Consider the following 22,315-nt stretch of genomic DNA (forward strand, 5'->3'; position numbering starts at 1 on the left):
TCATGTCAATGTGGTCAGTCCAGGTCAGGTCACTGGAAATGTTTACTCCCAGGAAGTTGAAGCTATCTCATCTTCACTTTAGCGTCATTGATGTGGACAAGGGAGGAGCTCGACCTCATCTCCTGCAGTGTATTCTCCTTTGTCTTGGTGATGTTGAGAGTGAGGTTGTTATCTTGGCACCATGCCACCTGACTCTCAATTTCCATCTCATCATTATTTAATGATTGAACTTGACTGTGGCATCTTCAGTGAATTTGAAGGTGACGTTTGGCTTTATAGTCATGGGCGTAGAAGGAGTGCAGTAGGTGATTGAGGACACTTCTTGCAGAGCACTAGTATCAAGTCTCATAGTGGAGAAGATTTGCTGCTTATCTTCACTGTATTCAGTCTGGTCTACAGGAAGACAAGGATTGAATTTCAGAAGAAGGTGCTGAGGCCCAGATCCTGACGTTTGAGGATAAATTTTCTGGGAACTATGGTATTGAAGAAAGGGCTAAAGTTGATGAAGCCGTAGAGTGACATAAGTGTCCCTAATGTTCATGTATGAGTATTATATGGTGCTGTGGTATTTGAGATTTACAGAGCAAAAGGAAACAAGTTCAAATTGTTTCTTGTGCTATGTTAGTTAACAGTCTTATAACTGGGTTAGAAGAAACTGATTGGAGTTGGAGTCTTGCTCTTGACCTTACCTGAATAATCTCTAAGGAAAAGCGAATACCATATATTTTGGCATGTAAGTTTTCCTTCAGATAAGTTAGGTCCCCAATTTTCAGCCTCATTTTCATGGTTTTATCATATTTCAGGCATATAAGATGACCCTCCCCCCACATTTTCTGCAAGGAACATGCCAGAGACTGGTGTCTAGGCCTCCCAGCAACAACCCAAACTTTGTTACAATACCCCAATCATCAAGTAACACATCTGTAAATTAAGCAAGCAAATCCAAAAACAAAATCAGTAAAAAAAAGCCTTTGTTTCTGGCCAGGAAGATACCAAACTGTGCTGGGTTCAAGTCTTCAGCGTCAGCTGCAGCCAGAGTTGGCGATTGCCACACTGGGTATGGTGCCATCTGCATTGAAGAAGTTGCCCTGCTGCCCAAGTGTGCTCAGTGTAGGAACCACGCCTATGTGTCGGCCTTGGGGGCATCGGTATCCGGGCTGGATCAGGGACCTCTGGCTCTATAATTGTAAAATGTCTGGTGGGTTATGGCCGCAAGGGGGAGGTGTGGGGAAGCAGTGGTGCCGGCGGTGAGAAGGCAGTTTCCAGGGTCACTTAATATGCCAAATCTACGTCGAGTGATTTTTTAAAAGTCAAATTTAAGGTCCTTTTTTTTGTATCTGGTGTATGAGACGACCTTGATTTTTGAGTGCTTTTTGAGGGTTTCAAGGGTGGACTTAAACACCGAAATATATGGTAAATTAAAAATGAAGGTTAGAGTGTAAAATCCTGTCATGATCAAATAGCCAGCCAACATGTTTAGCAAGATCCAAAGGAAAATCAACAATGGACTGGAGGGTTGCCATCATACCTGGATTTGTATTTGAGTTACAATGTTTAGAAATTTAATCTGACTTTTTCTTTAGTTTGGCAGTATGATGAAACAATCTTGATACACAGTATATTCTTGACAAGTGGGAGATCTACAGCCATACGGCAAGAGCGATTGGAGATCCACGTCTTCGCGCAGTCTTTGATTTAATTTTCAAAGCAGTTGAAATCTCAGCAATATGGCAATGTCCACATTGTCAGCAAAATTGGTACTAAGTTAATGGTGGACCATGTATGATATATGAGTGTCCAGCTCCCAATGGTAGAAATTTGAAGTGTAATTTTAAAAATTTCAAAGAACCAAAAGCTAAATTTTAACAAGTCAATATACGTTTATAAACATCAAACTTATATGATTGATGATGACTGGGAGTTGTGAATATTATCATACCATAATCATGAACACTGGCACATGCAAATCTTTTACTTTAATCATCTGAGACCACAACATTGGAAAGATATCTGCTGTTATTTATGTGGTAATGTCGACATGAGTTGCTTTTGCCTGCATTAGATTTAAAGAAATGTTCATTCCATTAGGTGCATTCCAATTAATATGATCTTATAAATTATTTAAGTATAATTGTAAAATATAATTCCATTTTATTGAGGCATATTACTTTAAATTCACAATAAAACATAATGCTTCAATGCTTTGCACAAGATTTTCAAAGTTTGATTCATCACTACTTTTTACAGAGTGACACTAATATAAACTACGAAGAACAGGTATGACTGGTACTCAAAGGCACTGTATTTATCTCACATACAGAACAAAAGCAAAATATCCTTGACAATAAAGTATAATTAACTTCCGTTTCACAGATAATTATCTTGCCAAGTCCAGAAGATGTAAAGATTTTAATGTGATCTAAAATAATACCATTTGCCTTTTAAGTGAACACTTCTGCATTCTAATTCATGGAATCAAGATGTTATTAATATTGTGTAAAACATGACAGGATGATTTTATCTTTTAAACTTCTCTACTTTAGTTTATAATAATTTTAGTTTAGTGCCTGAGGCAGGAAATTACCTTTGCAAAGCTACAGACTAAAAGAGTATGAATATAAAAGTTTCAAGGAACTGTCATTTTTGATTTTTACTGGCAGTTAAACTGACATAAGTAAAACTAAGTTGAATAAATGAAATATGAAGCAATGGTCACAGATACGGACTGAAACTGGCATCCATATGCAATTACAGTCAAAAACTAACGTTTCTGAATAATGAAGTCACCCAAAAGATTATCCAGTCCTCACTCTAAAATGAGTAATGTTTGGAGCAAAGTTTTTCTTTATGTTCAGAAATTACTCAAATATCATCACACGTGTAATAATGCAGAATGCCAACTTTGTTTTCACTGTACAGTTTGTCTAACATTAGAAATCAAAGAAAATTACATACAGATTACTTTTACCTGGGCAAGCATTTACTTCGCCTGTTTATCAAATGGAATTAAATAATATGGATTTAGCTAAGAAATTTTGCTTCTTCCAGAATACAAGCAGTAAAGCAATAAACTACACACCTCATGTTGTGACATGACGTGTGTTGTTTTCAGCAGCATTCATAATGAAGTAAGGTGAGTAATATCTCATAAAAAATGCTTTAGAATAAGGGAAGCAGCATTTTTAAATTTTCCTTGTTAATGTTATGTAGACATTGCTAGTAATCCAATTGTCATCCAATCTGAATTTCCTCTCTGAGAAAGCTGATAAGTGTATTGATGGCTCAGAATCACATATAGGCCAGACTTAAGGTATCAGTAGAGGTTTTATAACAAATCGAGAAAATCAAGATTTCTCTCACTGACACTAGCTTTTTGTTCTTAAACCAATCCCAGATTATATTCAATTATATGAATTTAAATTCCCTGTCTGCCATGGTGTGATTCAAATTCACGTCTGTGGATCAAAGGTCCAAAACCCTGCTGTTAGTCCTGTAAATGAATCACTACTACTATACCATATGAAGTTCTTTTACTAAATCTGTTTTGCACAGTTATTGGCACATAAGCAAAACTAGCTTGTAGCCCTCCAACCTTTAAGGGAACATCCTTATTTCAAATGACACACTTAACAACAACATTGCATAAGAATTGACATAATTATATGTGCATCTGATGTGGAAAACATGTCATCCACTTAAAAGTGATTCACAATGGGAAGTCACCAGCTGAATGTCTGGAGTGACATGAGACACCCAGGTACCTATTGTAATCAGGTTTTACATTGGGAGTAATCCAGTTTCATGATGAGACTCTTTAATAATTATACTATATGCAAGTGAAACAGTCCATGAGTCCAGTGCTAAATATAAATAAGATAGGATTTAACCTTGGTCGAAAAGCAAGAAATCTATAGATTAAATCTAAATTGACAGTGTGGTTGACAGAGAGGAAGCCAGTTGCTACCTGCCAGAAGACTGATTGGGTTGGTGCATCCTGGCAAATGATCATTTAAGGACTCTTACTTGTGCACTTCATTGCTTTTCTTTTTTATTCTTTCTGTATTGCACAGTCAGTTTGTTTACAGTCATTATTTGTTTACAGTTCTTTACTTGTTTATATGTATACACTGTGTACAGTTTTTTTTACACTACCAATTAATGGTAATTCTGTCGCGCATGCAGGCAAAAGAATCTCAGGATTGTATGTGATGTCATGTAGGCTCTCTGACAATAAATCTGAAATCTGATCTCAGTGTGGAAAATTATGGAATATGGATATTTTAATTATAATTGAGAAGGGCAAATAATGAAAAGGCCTTTGTAACTACATATTTTCTCCTCATTAATTATCGCTTTAGTTATTCTTTGCTGCTTTTTATATTAAGTCTAATCTTTTGGTGTGCCACCTGCCTTTACAGAATGAAATGGTTTTTTTCTTTAAGTTTTATACTATTTTTTAAAATTTCACCATAAATGGTGGGGTGTTCCCTTTGGTCCTACTGGCAAGGACACTCACCAAATGTTCTTGAACATGATGAGGTAAAAATCGAAAAAGCACCTTTGACAGGGTCTGTTCCAACTAGCCTGCGCAACCTCCTCAACATTGCCTAGGCTGTCATCACCTGGTAATTGGGCAATACGAGTCTCCCTAGATGGCTGAGTGTGATGCAGAATAGTAGCCTTAAGCATGTCATATGGGAGATTACTATCCAGATCCACAAAGCTAACCTCCACCTCACAGGGCAACCTGCTCTGGAAGACGCTCCACAAGTAAACTGTACTTCATCTTCTGATTTGTCATACTGAGGGCAGAGAAACGCACTTCGAGGATCATGAACCACACTGGTGCATTATTAATAAAAAGGGGGGGGGGGGGAATCTTTAGTTTGACGTCCCCAACTGTTCCTGCAAGAAGTTTGTCCTCATCCCTATCCATTTTAAATTAGCCGGTTCTGTGAACTCACAGGGTCACCACTTGTAATGACACTGATTTACCACAGGTTCTTTTTTTTTCTTTTGGCTTGGCTTCGCGGACGAAGATTTATGGAGGGGTAAATGTCCACGTCAGCTGCAGGCTCGTTTGTGGCTGACAAGTCCGATGCGGGACAGGCAGACATGGTTGCAGCGGTTGCTTTTGAGGGGGAGGACGTGAAGGAGGAGGACGTGGAGGGGGAGGACGTGGAGGGGGAGGACGTGGAGGAGGAGGACGTGGACATGTCCTCGGGCCTGCGCAAAGGAGCTTTTAGGTGGAGTGCAGTGTGCGCAGTACTGGCCCCACCCTTTACACCCATGGTTCGTGTGCCATGGCCAAGCAAGCTGGGACGTGGCAGCGAGGTCCTTGGGTCGTAGGTTTTATATCGGAGTGGCCTTCTCCTATGCAGGTTTATTACCCGGGCTGGAGGGGCCTGCCTCCCCTCCTAGGTCAGACCATACTGCCCGGACCAGGGCCGGGGCCGCCGCTGCTTTCCCTGTGCCCGGATTATGAAAATTAACTTTACAAGAGCAAATGGAAGTGGATGCCCCTTTCACCCCATTGGAGGTGGGGAAATTATTTAGCTTATTATAAAGTAATAAATGACCAGGAGAAAATGGTTTCTCACCTAAATTTTATAAAGAATTTAAAGATTTGCTGATTCCTCCTTTTATGGAACTATTAGTCAACTGGTGTTAGGAACATAGGAACATAGGAAGTAGGAACAGGAGTAGACCAAAAATGGTCCATCGAGCCTGCTCCGCTATTCAATACGATTACAAACAAATAAAGAATACACCCACTCATTTTTTTTTCCAGCACACCATGAAGTTGACTTTTTATTATTATTCACTAGACACAACATTGCATTCTTCAACTCCCCAAACATCACCTGGCTAAACTCCTCTGACTTTCTCATTGGCTCACTGCCACACAGGAGATCCCGACACTCTCCCCCTCCTCCTCCTGCTTCTGAGATCACCTGTACACTGATGCTTAACACGCCCACGCATGTGCGCTATTACCCCCGTGGGTCGCATCGCTTATGTCATCAGCGGTGGCCGGCACTGCTCCCGACAAAGACCACAAATGCAGAAATCTGGAGCAAAAGCAATCTGCTGGAAGCTCTCAGCAGGTCATGCAGCATCTATAAATGGATGATCAACATTTCTGGTCATTCTAATGTTGATACCTTGCCCCTTCTCTACATCTCATGGTTATGCAGATCATTAGAACACTCATCGCAGCATTGTCCAGGTGTAGACTATCCCAACAGACTGTCCACGAGTGGGAACCCACTTCTACTTCACCATTTGTTCACCTGCAATTTCACTTTTCTAATATTATTTGCTAATGTCAATTTGCAGATGGATCTGGTCAGTAATTGCTAATGTCAATTTGCAGATGGATCTGGTAAGTAATTCAGAAGTCATTATCTTTGAGGCCCTGCTTCTTAATTAGCATAGTGTTTCTGTGCAACAACCTTTTTTATCCTGCTCTGCCACTGGTTACACAACAACTGGAATCATCACTTCTTATTGCTTGTTCCTCTTCAGCCCTGAGCAGATATCCCAAGCTCTGAAACCAAGTGAATAACACAGCTTTCTGTAATCTTGCTCTGGGCTTCAGAAAATAGTGTTGACCTCCTTCACTGTCCTGCCCCCTACTGCCAGTACATTCTCGTTTGCACTACCTTCCTGAACTATCATCCACCCTACAACATACTCCCACCCTGTCCACTCCCATTCAACCAAGCTAAATCATTGCAAAGGTCAAACCCCTGCACTCCTGACATCTCTTTATCTGCCTCACTTATAGTCACACTTCCTATCCCTGACAATTGATCAAATCAGAAGAAGCTATCTTAATGAACACAGCTGCCTCATTTCACAAGGTATCTTTTAATGATGCCCCATACTCAGTACAACACAAATAATTGAGTTCTATGATCAGTTAATAAAACACAGACTCTGCAACTATATTGAAACAGTCTAAACATTTCCCCTTCTGTGCATTAGGGCTTGACAAGTGGTCTGAAAGCACTGCCAATGGTTCACACGATGATGAAACCTCCCACCATCCTCGCCTCACACTTTGCAATCATTGCTAAACCTACCCACATCCTTGAAGGTATTACTCACGAGGAAAGAAATACAAATGAATAAGATGAAGGATGGAGATTAAAATGAATAGGAGGCTATAATTTAAATGTCTGCAGTGATGACTACAATAACCATTGTAGAATGTAAAATGTAGTGAACCAATGAAATTGTGTAGCTGTTCAAAAGAAGATGAAAAAAGGGTATTATTGGCTAGTGCCATGGTTAGCTCCTTGATTAATTTATGAATAGCACTTTGGTTGATGCTGAGGCTGAGCCTGATGCTCGCAGAAGGAGCCTGATACAGATAGGTTTGCACTAGAAGTTTGAGGAAAAAGATTAGTAGTATGTGATTGTCTGTCATTTTAAAAGCTGGCTACAGCAGATAGCAGAATTCTTCAGTTGCCTCTCTGCAAGCCCTTATTGGGTAGGTATGACAGGTTCTACAAAACAGCTGGTGTCATAATAGTGTATGTAATTATTGTTCCGTTTTTATCAGTTCAGCCATTTTCTTTACAATTTTCCTCTCCTTACTATGATAATGTTATATTGAACTCCTGTAAATGCTTCGATTACAATAAGCTTTTCTATACTTTTGTAGTTGTGCAGACAATACTTAGTTGTGTTGTGAAATATTACATATTCAGAAAACAAAAAAAATCTGCAATAAAAATCCTTTAAATCTATGTATCTACATCGGATCTCCCCTTCATATGCATTTTAGTGAAAAAGTAAAGGGGCATTCGTAGTGGATCGACAACAGGACCAAGTGTCATTTCGATCATTTGCATAATATAATAAATAGGATTGCTGGAAGATTATATGCATTGTTGATGGAGCAGCAATCCAACAAGATAAATTCCATCATCCCATGAAAATACACTTTCTGATTGCCTTTTTGTGCATTTCTATATTCTTTGTCTATCTTTGCATATTATCATACTGTCACCATAACAACAATGTTCTGTAAAAAAAAATCATATGGATTGGTTGCTAGAACAAATCTGCCATCTTTTTATTCACTTAATCCTTTTTTTTTCTTTGTTACTGCATTTCACAAGATCGATTAGCATTATTAATTTGGGAAGAAAAAACATCGTATGACAACTACAAGCATTCAAAGTATAAAATGAAAAATCAGGGAGCACTTGAACTGCATCATCAGGATTAGTTAATTTAACAGGACATAATGCCAATCCTTGAGAAAAGCCAGTTTTAGATAAAATGAAAACCTCGAGACTTGCACCCTGCTGGATCGACAGTATCTTCCCTAGTTCACGAGCAACCTGCCTCACTTGGTATAAAGTTAATTTCTAATTGACTGCGAAAAATAAGTTCAAGAAAGATTAATTTGATTTTCTGATATTTGCTTAAATGTTTCCAAAGTCAACCTTGCTCCATTTCAGATGACATGCCTTTGAAATGGGTTGAAGGATTGTAATTTATGGGGCCACGCATAATGTTCTTCAGCCCTGAGGTAGGACTTCTGCTATCTGAGTTCCAATGCTGATCTCGCTGGAAATTGAGGTTAGCTTAATTCCATAGAGATTTATGTGGATGCAGTACAATTCCTATAGAAAATGAGTTAAATGCACATGCAGCTTTAAAAGCTGGCAGCAATTGAGAACTATTGTAGCAAACTGGATAGAAGCAGATAAGTAGCTCGAGATTTCATGGCAGTTTTTGTCTTTGCAGGGAATGTGCGTAGTATTATAAGGCTTCAACTTTGAAAGCTGTTGGAAGGAATCAAAGGAAGGCTCAGTCCACCGTAAAGAAGCAAACTAAAAAAAACACTGCCTGTGAGACTCATCCAACAGAAACACAAGTAATGAAAATCTGCTTCATGCTAGAAAAACTCAATAAAATATATCTTGATCCACGTGGAAAGAGATGGCATTGGCAAAATGTGATCTCCTTCACTTCTGGAACAACAGGGTAGTGAAAGGAAAAAAAAATCAATGAGCTAATGATGCAAATAAAAAGAGAACTTTCACTGTTCCTTTGGCTTTCTGGGCACACTGATCAAATCTTAGTCTTTAATACTTCAACTTGAAACTTGTGTTCCCTCATGACATTTATTTGCACTTTTCACTTAAAATATAGCACATTCTTTAATATTTTCTGAATGCACACAATCATGTTTCAGGGAAGAGATTCATAATGCCTGTAAAAGTCAGGTGACTGAAAGCAGCATGAGAGATATAAAAGAGCTAATCCCATACATGAAGCAGGCAATCAAGCTCCTAGGGAGACACTTAGCTCTCACTGTGGGAGATGGTGAAATCAATGAGTCTGTGGAAGGTTCAGGTTCGCTAGTGCAAACCTTGATGTTTACTTGCTGCAGCACTTACATCATTGAGCTGACAAAAAATCTTGACCATCCACTGTTTGCCAATTCTCTTAGATCCCAAGCTCAACAAGTGTTCTTTTTCTCCAGCTCCAGCAATGAAACTAAAAAAAGGCGAAGATCAGAGGTTCATTATCCTTAGTGGGTCATCGAACGAGCAGTCATTGTTGGTGGGCTGAGTCAGAGTGGAAAAGCTTTGGCTTAAGAGGCCTCGGCAAGTAGGGACTGAAGAGGTGGTGCAGGAGTTGAAGTAAGGAATTGCCACCCTATTTGAGGAACCAAAAGGACTCAGCAGGTAGGCACAGGTAAGGGCAGGTTTTAGATATCTTATATATTTTTTCCTCTAGTCATACATAGTGGGAATAGGAACCAGGGCAGGGGAATACTCCTCTAGCAGAATATGGGTCATCAGGGAAGTCAGCAGTATCCCTGATGACTTCATCTTTGAGAAGTGCATCCAATTGCAGCTCCTTACAAACTGAATTAAGGAATTGGAGCTGGAGTTGGATGAACTCCGGATCATTTGGGAGGCTGAGGAGGTGAAAGACAGGAGTGACGGGTCTATGGCAGGTGCCATCTCACTGGATCTACACAAAGCTCTGGAGCACCTGGACAGCAAAGATTCATACATCAGGATGTTCTTTATTGACTACAGTTTGGCATTTAACACCATCATCCCCTCAAAACTAATCAGCAAACTCCAAGACCTGGGAGTTAAAACACCATTGTGTAATGGGATCATGGATTTCATCACCTCCAGACCACAATCAGAGAAGATTCGTAAGAACATCCCCTCCACTATCTCCATTAGTACTGGAGCACCTTAGGGCTGTGTTCCCAGCCCTCTGCTCCACTCACTTTACACCTACGACTGTGTGGCTCGGTACGGCAATAACAAATATGCTGACGAGACCACAGTAGTGGGTTGTATAAAGGAAGGGGATGAGTCAGCACACAGGATGGAGATTGAAAACCAACAACAACCTTGCACTCAATGCGGCATGGTTAGCTTAGCAGTTAGTGCAACATCTTTACAGCGCCAGTGATCAGGACCAGGGTATGAATCTCGCGCTGTCTGTAAGGAGTTTGTACGTTCTCCCTGTGTCTGCGTACATTTTTCCCGGAGGCTTCGATTTCCTTCCACTGTATTGGGGTTGTAGGTTAATTGGGTGTAAATTAGGCAGAACAAACTCATGGGCTGAAATAGCCTGTTACTGTGCTGTATGTCTAAATTAAATAAAAAATATAAAAAAACTAAGGAGCTGATTGTTGACTTCAGGAAAGGAAAGCCAGAGGTATACCATCCAGTGTTCACTGGGGGATCAGAAGAGATGAGGGTTAACAATTTTAAGTTCTTGGGAGTCACTATGTCAGAGGATATTTCCTGGACCCAACACACCATTGGCATGAAGAAAGCACTTCAGTGCCTCTACTTCCTCAGGAGTCTGCGAAGGTTTGGTATGAGACCAGAAACCCTGGCAAATTTCAACAGAGGTGTGGTGGAAAGTGTGCTGACTGGATGCATCATGGTCTGGTATGGTACACCAATCTTTGGCTTGGCTTCGCGGACGAAGATTTATGGAGGGGGTAAAAGTCCACGTCAGCTGCAGGCTCGTTTGTGGCTGACAAGTCCGAAGCGGGACAGGCAGACACGGTTGCAGCGGCTGCAGGGGAAAAATGGTTGGTTGGGGTTGGGTGTTGGGCTTTTCCTCCTTTGCCTTTTATCAGTGAGGTGAAAAGCCCTCCAAAAGGTAATGGACACAGACCAGGACATCACAGGCAAAACCCTCCCCACTATTGAGTATATCAACAGGGAACACAGCCATCAGAGAGCAGGAGAAATCAATAAAGACGCACACCACCCAGCATACGCTCTGTTCTCACTGCTGCTATTAGGAAAGAGGTATAGATGGACCACCAAGTTCAGGAACAGCTACTACCCCTCCACCATCAGATTCCACAATGACAAACTTAATCAGAGACGCATTGAAGGACTCTTACTTGTGCACTTTATTGATTTTCTGTATTGCACAGTCAGTTTGTTTACATTCATTATCTGTTTATAATTCTTTGTTTATGCTGTGTACAGTTTTTTTGCACTACCAATAAGTGCTAATTCTTCCACACCCGCAGGAAAAAAATAATCTCAGGGTTGTATGTGATGTCATGTATGTACTCTTACAATAAGTCTAAGTTCTGAAATCACACCAAGGAAGCAGGAGGAGGGTAGCTGGGTGACAGTCAGGAGAGGGAAACGGGGCAGGCTGCCAGTGTAGGACAACTCTGTGGCCATTCCCCTCAATAACAAGTATACTATTTTGGATACTTTTAGGGGGATAACCTACCAGGGACGAGCCACGGTGATCAGGTCTCAGGTACTGAATCTGGCACTGTTGTTAAGAAGGGAAGGGAGGGAAGAATCAAGCTGTATTGATTCTCCATAGTTAGGGGGACAGATAAGAGGTTCTGTGGAAGGGATCGAGATTCCTTGATGTTATGTTGCCTCCCTGGTGCACAGTCAGTTTGTTTACATTCATTATCTGTTTATAATATATTTATATTTCAGATTGAATTTACGCCATTCTCAGGAGGGAGAGTGAACAGCCAGATGTTGTGGTCCATGTGGGTACCAATGACATCAGTCAGAAGGGTGAAGAGATCCTGCAAGGAGAATTCAGGGAGTTAGGTGCAAATTTGAAGGACAGGGCCTGCTACCATGCCACTTGGTAGTGAGGTTAGAAATAGGAGGATATCGCAGCTTTACCTGTGGCTAAAGACATGGTGCAGGAGGCAGAGCTTCAGGCTTTTGGATCATTGGGTTCTCTTCCAGGGAAGGTGGGACTTATTTCGATGGGACGGTTTACATCTGAACTGGAGGGATCTAACATCCTTGTGGGAAAGTTTGCTAGTGTTGCTCCAGGGGGGTTTAAACTAGATTTTCAGGGGGGTGGGAACCAGCGTGCCACTGCAGAAAGGGGAGTGCAGGAGGGAAAAGATGATGTGAAAATTGGATGTAACGTTAGAGATTAACGGGTTGTATGTGGTGGAAATGTTCTCAGGTGCATCTATTTTAATGCAAGAAGTATTGTAGGAAAGGAAGGTGAGCTTAGAGTGTGGATTGGCACATGGAATTATGACATTGTAGTGATTAATGAAACTTGGTTGCAGGATGGCAGATCAATGTTCTGGTTTTTCATTGCTTTAGACGCGATGGGGGGGGGGTGGAAATGAAAGGTGGAAGAGTGGCATTGATCATCAGGAAAAATATCATAGCTGTGCTAAGGCAGGACAGACCAGAGAGCTCATCTACTGAGGCTACATTGGTGGAGATGAGGAACAGGATAGTTATGATCACACTTATGAGGTTGTATTACAGACAGCCTAATAGTCCATGAGAATTGGAGGAGCAAATCTGTAGAGAGATTGCAGACAGCAGCAGGAAACACAAGGTTGTGATAGTAGGAGATTTTAACTTTCTACATATTGACTGGGACTCCCATACTGTAAAAGGGCTGGTTGGCTTGGAGTATGTCAAATGCTTTCAGGAAAATTTTCTAAATCAATATATATATATATATATATATATTTACAGAGGTACCAAGTAGAGAGAGTGCAATACTGGATCTCCTATCAGGGAATGAGACAGGATAGGTGACAGAAGTATGTGTAGGGGAACATTTTGTGTTCAGTCATCATAATGCCATTAGTTTCAAGTTAATTATGGAGAAGGATAGGTTAGTCCTTGGTGTGAGATTCTAAACTAGGGGAAGAGCAATTTTGAGGAAGGATCTTGAATGCTTGGATTGGAATAAGTTGTTTTATGGCAAGAATGAGTGAGGTAAAGTGAAATTTTGAGAGTACAGAGTTTGCATGTTCCTATCAGAATTAAAGGCAAGGTTAGAAGGCATAGAGAACCTTGGTTTTCAAGGGATATTGGGGATCTGGTTTAGAAGATGTAGAGCAGATATAAGCAACATGTAGCAAATGAGGTACTTGATAAAAAATGCAAGATAAACCTTAAGAAAGAAATCAGAAAGGTTAAAAGAAGACCTGAAGTTGCTATGGCAGACAATGTGAAGGAAAATACTAAGGGATTCTATGGGTATATTAAGAGCAAAAGGATAGAAAGCAAACAATTTGTCCCCTTGAAGATCAGAGAGGTTAGCTATGCATGGAGCCAAAAGAGATGGGGGAGATTTTAATTTTTTTTTGCATCAGTTTTTACACAGTAAACAGGCACATAGTCAATGAAAGATAGGAAGACAAGCAGCAAGGTCATGGAACCTATACAGATTAAAGAGGAGAAGATGCTTGGTGTCTTAAAGCAAATAAGGATGGATAAATCCCCAGGGCATGACAAGATATTCCCTCAGACCGTGAGGGAGATAGAAATTGCAGGGGCTCTGCCAGAAATATTTATTGGCCACGGGTGTGGTACTTCCAATTGTGAGGTACCACAATTGTACCAAGAAAGGACATATATGGTAAATGGTTGGGCACTGAGATGTATGGTAGAACAGAGGGATCTGAGAAGGCTGATACATAATTCCCTGAAAGTAGCATCACAGGTAAAGAGAGCTTTTGGTATATTGGCCTTCGTAAATCAAAGTATTGAGTATAGGAGTTGGGATGTTATGGTAAAGTTGTCTAAGACATTGGTGAGGCCAAATGTGCAGTATTGTGTGCAGTTTTGGTCACCTAACTACAGGAAAAATATCAATTAGAGTAGAAGACTGCAGTAAGATTTACCAGAATGTTTTCCAGACTTCAGGAACTGAGTTACAGTGAAAGGTTAAAGAGGTTAGGACTTTATTGACCAGAGCATAGAAGAATAAGGGGAGATTTGATAGAGGTTTTTTAAATTATGAGGAGTATAAATTGAGTAAATGTAGATAAGCTTTATCCACTGAGGGACCGTGAGATACAAACCAGAGGACATTGGTTAAGAGTGAAAGGGGAAAAGTTTGGGGGTACTTCTTCACACAGAGAGTGGTGGGAGTGTGGAATGAGCTTCTAGCTGAAGTGGTGAATGCGGCCTCAGTTTTAACATTTAAGAAGAATTTGGACAGATACATGGATGGGAGGGGTATAGAGGGCAATGGACTGGGTGTAGGTCAGTGGGACTAGGCAGAAAATAGTTTGGCATAGACTAGAAGGGCAGAAGGGCCTCTTACTGTGCTGTAATGTTCTGTGGTTTTATGGATGTGAATAGTAGAATTTGAGGGTAAATGATGGCCTGAAAGATTTGTTTCCTTGCCATATGACTGCGACTTTGAATGTGATGACAAAAAGAATGTCACTCTTGAGGGAAATAATAATGAACAGTAAACCCCAATTTACTCAGGATTCTGCTCCATGAATCTTTAACCCAACCACTCCAACGAGTTACATACTTTTCCAATTACTTGCAGCAGTTCATTTGTCCACAAGAATGTATATTATACAGTGTGTGGAGGGCACAAAGTGATTCCTAGTACTCCAAGAGGTGTGGGCAGTAGATAAAGCTATACCCATTGTCTAACTGAAGTAATAATATGTGGCTGTTAACCACAGATTCATCCTCATATTCCTGCTGGATAAAAATAAATCTACAAGTAAAATATTGCAAATTCTGGAAATCTGAAACAAAAAAAAACTTGAAATATTCTGTGGGTCAGGCAGCTTCTGTGGAGAAACAAAATTCTATTCACATTCACAGTCAATAAACTTTCAGCTCTGATGAATAATTCTGCTTCTCTCCAGACAACTGCTTTCTGACCTGCTGCAGATTTCCAGCATTTCCTGTTTTACTTCTGAAAGGAAGTACAGTATGTGGAAGCAGTGTAAACCAACATGCATGAACTGATTCCATTCTTCACCTTGTGCAGTAAATGATAGATATTACTTAAGAGTCATGCTGCAGATTTGGTAACATCACAACAGGCTTTACTCTACTGTAGATATCAATGAAGCATGGGGAAACTTCATGAATCTGTGACTGGCACAATTCAAAAGTGGCCCGAGGCACATTGATGTTTCCCTTGTAAAAGTGCAGAATATATCCCTTGGGGCCCCAGAGAGAGAAAAAATAGTAGGAACACATTAAATTGATGGCAACCTTGTTATTGGATGCAAGCTGGTAATCGGCAGGGAAGTAGTCGTCAGAGATGAACAATAAAAAAGACATTCCCTAATTAGAATGATGTGAGGTGATAGTTCCCAGCGATTTCTACAGTAGCTTCAGATTTTCACCATATTAATGTCCTAGATGTTTGAAGATGATCTAGGGTCGGAGGCACAGTAAATTTACAGAGGGGGAGCAGGATGTAAAAACATCCCATGAGATAGTGAAAAGAGAATGTGAAAATTAATGCCAGTTTGTGATCAATATGGGAAGAAATAAGCATCGTGTTCAAGAGAATGCAGGCCATATGGAGCATCATGGGAGTTTATGTGCGCATGTACATGGACAGTTAAAATAGGTGCACAGAACAAACATATTTAAAAAGGTAAAGATTGAAAAATGTGCTTTGTTACCTCAAAGCATTTGGTGTATAAAGCATTTGCCTGAAGCCTTGATTGTAGTACTGCATTAAGTTTCACATCAAGATTTACTGAGGTTCAAAGGATATTCTGCAGGTTTACCAGATTGTTATCAACAGTTATACAACCAGGATGCACAAGCTTGATTTGTATTTCCTTGAGAGTGAAGTAAAATTAAGTAATATGCTGTAAACATGGCAAGATTAACAAAATATAATGTTACAGAATTAGCTCCTGAGAATTGGGAAATAAGACTGTTAAACATACAATATCAAAGTTGGCTTTACTATTCTAGTTACACAATAAGGTAAATTAAAATGTATTCTATTTTATAATGTAAAGATGAGACATTTATAAATATCTTTCATTTGTAATTATACCAAAGATTCTATATTTATAAATAGATTTATAAACAATGGGAAGGTAAATTAAAAAAAAACTTAAATATATTTAATATTATTGCACCTTCAAAACAGCTAATCCAAGGGATTCAGTTTACCAAGGAAATGTTGTTTCTACATATTTCCATGAAAGATGGTCATTTTACCTAAACTGATAAAAACATGTTGAATGTATGCATAATGGCAAAAAAAATGGCTGCTTATCATAATTTTAGTCTCCTAGTGACAGACAAGAGTGGCAGAGAATCTTAACTTGTAATCGTCCATCAAAAGGAGACAACTGATCATCTGTGCAGAGCTTTACATGAACTCTTCAAATGAAGCGGTTGTACAGAGTCTCTTTTGTAAAGAAACTGGAAGAACAAAAACACAGGGAGCAACACCTTAAAGCCAGAGGTCATTGAAGATTTTGGCAACCAGATTAAGCAAGGAGAAAGAATGCCCTCCAACCTTAACCTGTGAATAGCCTTAAATTTCACAATGACCTTGCTGAACAGTCTACTGTTTTTTACGTGGTGGCAGCGCCACTAATTATTGTCCCACTCTGAACCAGGGCCAGAGAGCTTTCATGTAGATTGAGGAGAAAAAATTTTGAAAGGAATCCTACTTGTTCGAAAAAATGTTGAGAGGTGGTGCATTTCAAATTAAAAGTTGGAAAAGAGAAACTGAAAAGTTTGTTAATAAAGAATGCACCCTGAGCCCCAAAATGCAGTGTCAATTATATAATCTAATCACCAGTAGAATTTTAACCATGACAACTACCTGGAGATTACTTGATCTGAAACTAGCGGCATTCGGAGCTGGAGAACATAATGAGTAGAAATTTAACCTTGGCACTGAACTCACAATATTGTAGTATATTCACATGGTACTCAGCCTATGAAGTCTATTAATGGAACTGGAAAAGTGAACTTCTACCAAGTGTACAAAATTACAAATATAGAAAGGGATTCCAACTACTTATATCATTGTTGCAGTAGCAATTAGAGTATTGAATATCAATTACAAAGACCATTTGGACCAACTCACATGCTGACAAATTGGCATTCTGGGTTAGCCCTATTTGTCAGAAATTGGTCCATGTCCTTCTAGGCCTTTCCTATCCATGTATCTGGCTCAATATCTTTTGAATGTTGTACCTTCTTCTATTGATTCCTTCAACAACTTGTTCCAAATACAGACTATCTTCTAAGTGAAAAAGTTGCCCTTCATATCCCCCCTTATATTTCTCACCTTAACCCTATGATCTCTAGTTCTAGAATCATTTACCCTGGAAAAAATCTGTGAGCATTCACTCTAGTCATGGCCCTTATGATTAGGCCACTCCTCTGCTTCAAGAAATAAAGTCCTAAATTTTCCTGCCTTCCCTTATAACTCAAACCCTCCAGTCCCATCAACACACTGGTAAATTTCTTCTGCACCCATTCCAACTTATTGATAACCTTCCTATAGCTGGTCTCAGCAACAAGGTACAATTGCATCAACTTTTGTAGCCAATACCCCACACAATTGAATGAAGTAGGCCAAACACCTTCTTTACCAACCTGTCCACCTGCATTGGCACTAATGGAATTCCTTGGTCCCACTCATCTACAGCACATTTACTGTACAAGTCATGCCCTGGTCAGACTTACCAAAGAGCAACACCTCACACATGTCAGAGTTAAAGTCAGCTTGCCACACTTTGGTCCACCTTCACATCTGATCTAGATCCTGTTCCAATTTTGGATATTCTTCTTCACTGTCCACTGTGCCACTAATTTTGGTGACATCTGAAAATGTATTAACCATCTTAATTACATTGTCACGCAAATCATTAATAGAGACAACAAATAATGCACCAACTTCTGGGACCCACCACTGGTCAGAGGCCAACATTCAGGATTCAACCCTCCACTACTACCCTCTGATTCCTTCCTCCAAGCCAGTTTTGAATCCATTTGGACAGCTCACCTTGATTTCATATGATCGAACCTTTCAGACTACCATGCAGGTTCTGATCAAATGATTTACAAGTCTCCCAGCCCTCATCAATCCTCGTGGGTATCTCTTAAAAACCTCTGTCAGATTAACGACACACATTTCCTAAACACAAAGCCATGCTGACTACTTCCAATCAGTCATTGACTACTCAAATGCTGGTAGATCCTGTTCCTCATAATCCCATCAGTAACGTTCCCATGATCATTTGCAATATTGGTATATCAATCAATATTCTCACAGGGTATGGCATATCATAAATTACATTGCGTCAAAGAGACACAATAGTATGATAGCATGAAAATTCTTCAGTACAGTAGTTATGATAATCTAAACCATAAGACATAGGAGCATAAATAGGCTATTCAGTCCATCGAGCCCACCTCACCTTTCAATCTTGAGCTGATCAAATCTCCCAATCAGCCCCAGTGCCCAACCTTCTCTTCGTTACCTCTGATACTCTGACAAAGGAAGAACCTTTCAAACTCTGCCTGAAATATACCCAATGACTTGGCTCTAAAACAAATTTCAGATTCACCACCCTCTGGCTAAGGAAAGTTCCCCACAATTCTATTCTATGGATGCTCTCCAATCCTGCTGAAGTTGTGCCCTCTTGTCCTAGACTCTCCCACCATGGGAAACAACCATTCTACATCGACTCAGTCCATGCCTTTAAACCATCAAATTAAATCGAAACCTACTATTGTTTTTTTTTAGCATTTCTTACATTGCTTATAAACCAAGATGGCTTTTTGATTGTGCACATTTGCACAAGGATGCTGAATCATTTTCTACAATTTTGAAAGAAAATAGCATCTTAATGAATCCAATGTTTTTAAAGAATTTGTAAGGGTACATATCAATGAACAAATTGAAGTGATCAGTAACTCAGAAACCAGTGGGAGTAAATACAAGAGCTGTACAAGAATCATTGAATCCATTAGAGAGATAGAGCCATGCAGCACGGAAAAGGTTCCTGTGCTTCAACTAGTGAGCATTCATTTTATCCATGCCCCAAATGATTTTATGAGCCTCTGCATGATTGCCCATCAGTCTCCCATCATCCAGGGCATAAAGATCCAGTCTATCTTATCTCTTCCTATAACTTAAGACTTCCAGTCCCAGCAACATCATAGTAAATCTCCTCTACATCCCTTCAAACTCATTGATATTCTTCCAATAACTGGGCATCTGGAACTGCACACAACACTCCAAGTGTAGTCTCACTATTGCCTTGTACAGTTATATCATCAGTTCCCAGCTTTTATGCTCAATACCCTGCCCAATGAATGCAAGTGTGCCAAGTACCTTCTTCACCACCACTCCCGATCATCTGTGTTGTCACTTTCAGGAAATGATGCACCTGTACTCCGAGATCTCTCTCTTCCACAACAATCTCCAGGGCACACATTTCTCAGAAATGCAATGCCTCACATTTCTCAGAGTTAAATTCTCTTTGTCACTCCTTGGCTCACCTTCCTAATTGATCTAGATCCTGTTGTAAACTCATTGTCCACAATACCACTAACTGTCTGCAAATTCATAACCATGTTAATTTTATTGCCATCCAAATCGTTAATATAAATAACAGACAACAGTAGCCTCAGCACTGACCTCTGCAGCACACCATAAGACCATAAGATGTAGGAGCAGAAGTAGGCTATTTGGCCTATTGTGTTTGCTCTGCTATTCTATCATGAGGTGATCCATTCTCCCACTCAGCCCCACACCCCTGGCTTCTCTCCATAACCCTTGAAACCCTGACTATTCAATACCTATCAAAACCTGCCTTAAATACACTCAATGACTTGGCTTTCATAGCCGCTCACAATAGCAAATTCCAAAGGTTCACCATTCTTTGACTAAAGAAATTTCTCTGCATCTCTGTTTTAAATGGGCACCCTTCAATCCTGAAATTGTGCTCTCTTGTCCGAGACTCATGGGAAATAATTTTGCCACATCTAATCTGTCCAGGCCTTTCAACATTTGAAATGCTTCAATGAGGTGCTCCCTCATTCTTCTGAACTCCAAAGAGCACAGTCAAAGAGCCAACAAACGTTCCTCATTAATTCCAGGAATCATTCTTCTGATTCTTCTCTGAACCCACTTCAGTGCCAGCACATTCTTTCTTAAATATGGAGCCTAAACCTGTACTCCGCACTCCAAATGAGGTCTTACCAGTATCTTACAAAGCTTCGACACCACATTCCTGCTCATATGTCCTATTCCTCTAGATATGCATGCCAACATTGCATTCGCCTTCTTCACTACCAACTCAACCTGGAGGTTGACCTTTACGATATCCTGCATGAGATCTCCCAAGTAAAATAATAGTCTTCCCTTTTATTCCTTCTACCAAAGTGCATGGCCATGTTTCACTTGCTGGGCATAGATCTCCAATTAGAAAATCATTAGAGATGGAAGTTGGAAATCTGAAGAAAAAAATGACAACAATGGTGGGGGCACTTAAAGAAAACAGTTAACTACCTTTATGTATTTTATTATCATTTTAACATGCAAATATCAGTTAGAACATTCAACTGTTCAGCAGAAATAATAGTGAAGCAATAAATTTTAGAAAAAATGCTGGAAGAATAGTGGATATCCACCATGATTTAAGTCTCTCGGTGAAAAATGAAATAAAATGCATTTACTCAGACATCAAGAGATATGTGGAGGGATTATATTAGATCGTGGTGACTTCCACTGTAAAAACACTTGGATGATAGAAAATTCCCAGTTTAATTTTGGGGAGTGGTCAGTGTTTGGGATAGATGGAGTTGGTAATAAAAATTTGGATAACTATAACAAAAACATAATTTGATATGTTCATTGTATGGTACAAATAAACTTTTAAAATTGAGACATACAGCATGGTAACAGGCCTTTCAGCCTCCCAATTACACCTAATTGACATACAACCCCCAATATGTTTATGAATGGTGGGAAGAAATCGAAGCCCCAGGGGAAAACCCATGCAGTCATGGGGAGAATGTACAAACTCCTTACAGACAGCACAGGATTCGAACCCTGGTACCAATCGTTGGCGCTGTAATAGCGTTGGGCTAACCACTATGCCAACCGTGTCACTCCATTATAGATTATTTCTACCAATTGGCAAATGTGTTTCAAAAACTAATTTCAAATTTATCTATTTTACCAAACAAAAGCCTTATATTTCATCAATGGATGAACTGCACTACACCTTTAACATATTTGCAAACTGCAATATAAAATCTGATACCTTTAGCTGTCTAGGTGCTTCCTTCTGCATAGCTGACATAATAGAATTGTTCACATAATTGAAATATGAACTCATGTGCATCTGTCAACATCTCACATATATTTTGATGATCAGCTAATTAGTGGTAGGGAAATTTAATGACATGGTGAGTTGTATCTTCATTATCAGCTAGCCACACAAGATTAGAAATATGAAGAAATGAATGAAGTCTTCAGTGCAGTGATCTTTGATTTTTAGACACAGGAAAATAAAGCTGAATATGCTATACACCTACTACTGACTGGAACAATACTGAAATCTTAATTCTAGTAAAGCTTTCAGAAATATAACCTTGATCGGGTAGAATGGAATTATTTATTTAAGACTTTAGAAAAATTATTATATCTACCCTTTCTGCCTGTGCTCTTACTGATTTTAAGAATTCTAAACCATTTAAACTTCAGTGTGGAACCAGACAAGGATACCTTTTAAGTCCATTGCTTTTTGACCTGGTTCTAGAACCCTTAGCTATCGATTTTCAAGAATCTAATGATTCTTTTACAGAAGGGCACAACCCACAAAGTTTTGCTTCATGTTGATGATTTATTACATTTTATTTCTAATTTCGATACCTTGTTACCTTCTATGCTTTCTTTTACTTTCTCATTTTAGTCAATTTTCAGGTTATGTTAAATTTACATAAAAGTCAACTTTTTCCTTGGCACTGATAAATATTAACCTTTCATTTAAGAATGTATTCTTTTAAGATAT

General features: G+C 39.5%; 1 protein-coding gene across 10 annotated transcripts in view; it reads right to left on the bottom strand.

The window, feature by feature from the left end:
• The window catches only part of arb2a (ARB2 cotranscriptional regulator A), a 502,663-nt gene that overhangs the window by 98,954 nt on the left and 381,394 nt on the right, over nt 1-22,315 (bottom strand). Inside the window, exon 11 of one of the 10 annotated variants that reach the window (XR_011342261.1) lies at nt 9,423-9,522. The exons of 6 other annotated variants lie outside the window; for them this stretch is intronic. Coding sequence is in view for 2 of the 4 variants with exons in the window: in XM_069891496.1 (XP_069747597.1) it covers nt 1,977-2,053 (77 nt within the window). In the remaining 2 variants the exon portion in view is untranslated. Of the gene's footprint in view, nt 1-1,860; nt 2,054-9,133; nt 9,523-17,975; nt 18,114-22,315 lie in introns of those variants that run through there. 3 more of the 10 variants (XR_011342259.1, XM_069891496.1, XM_069891506.1) reach the window with 3 other exon arrangements.

This window comes from Narcine bancroftii, chromosome 1 (assembly GCF_036971445.1).
Source record: "Narcine bancroftii isolate sNarBan1 chromosome 1, sNarBan1.hap1, whole genome shotgun sequence".
Classification (NCBI taxonomy): domain Eukaryota; kingdom Metazoa; phylum Chordata; class Chondrichthyes; order Torpediniformes; family Narcinidae; genus Narcine; species Narcine bancroftii.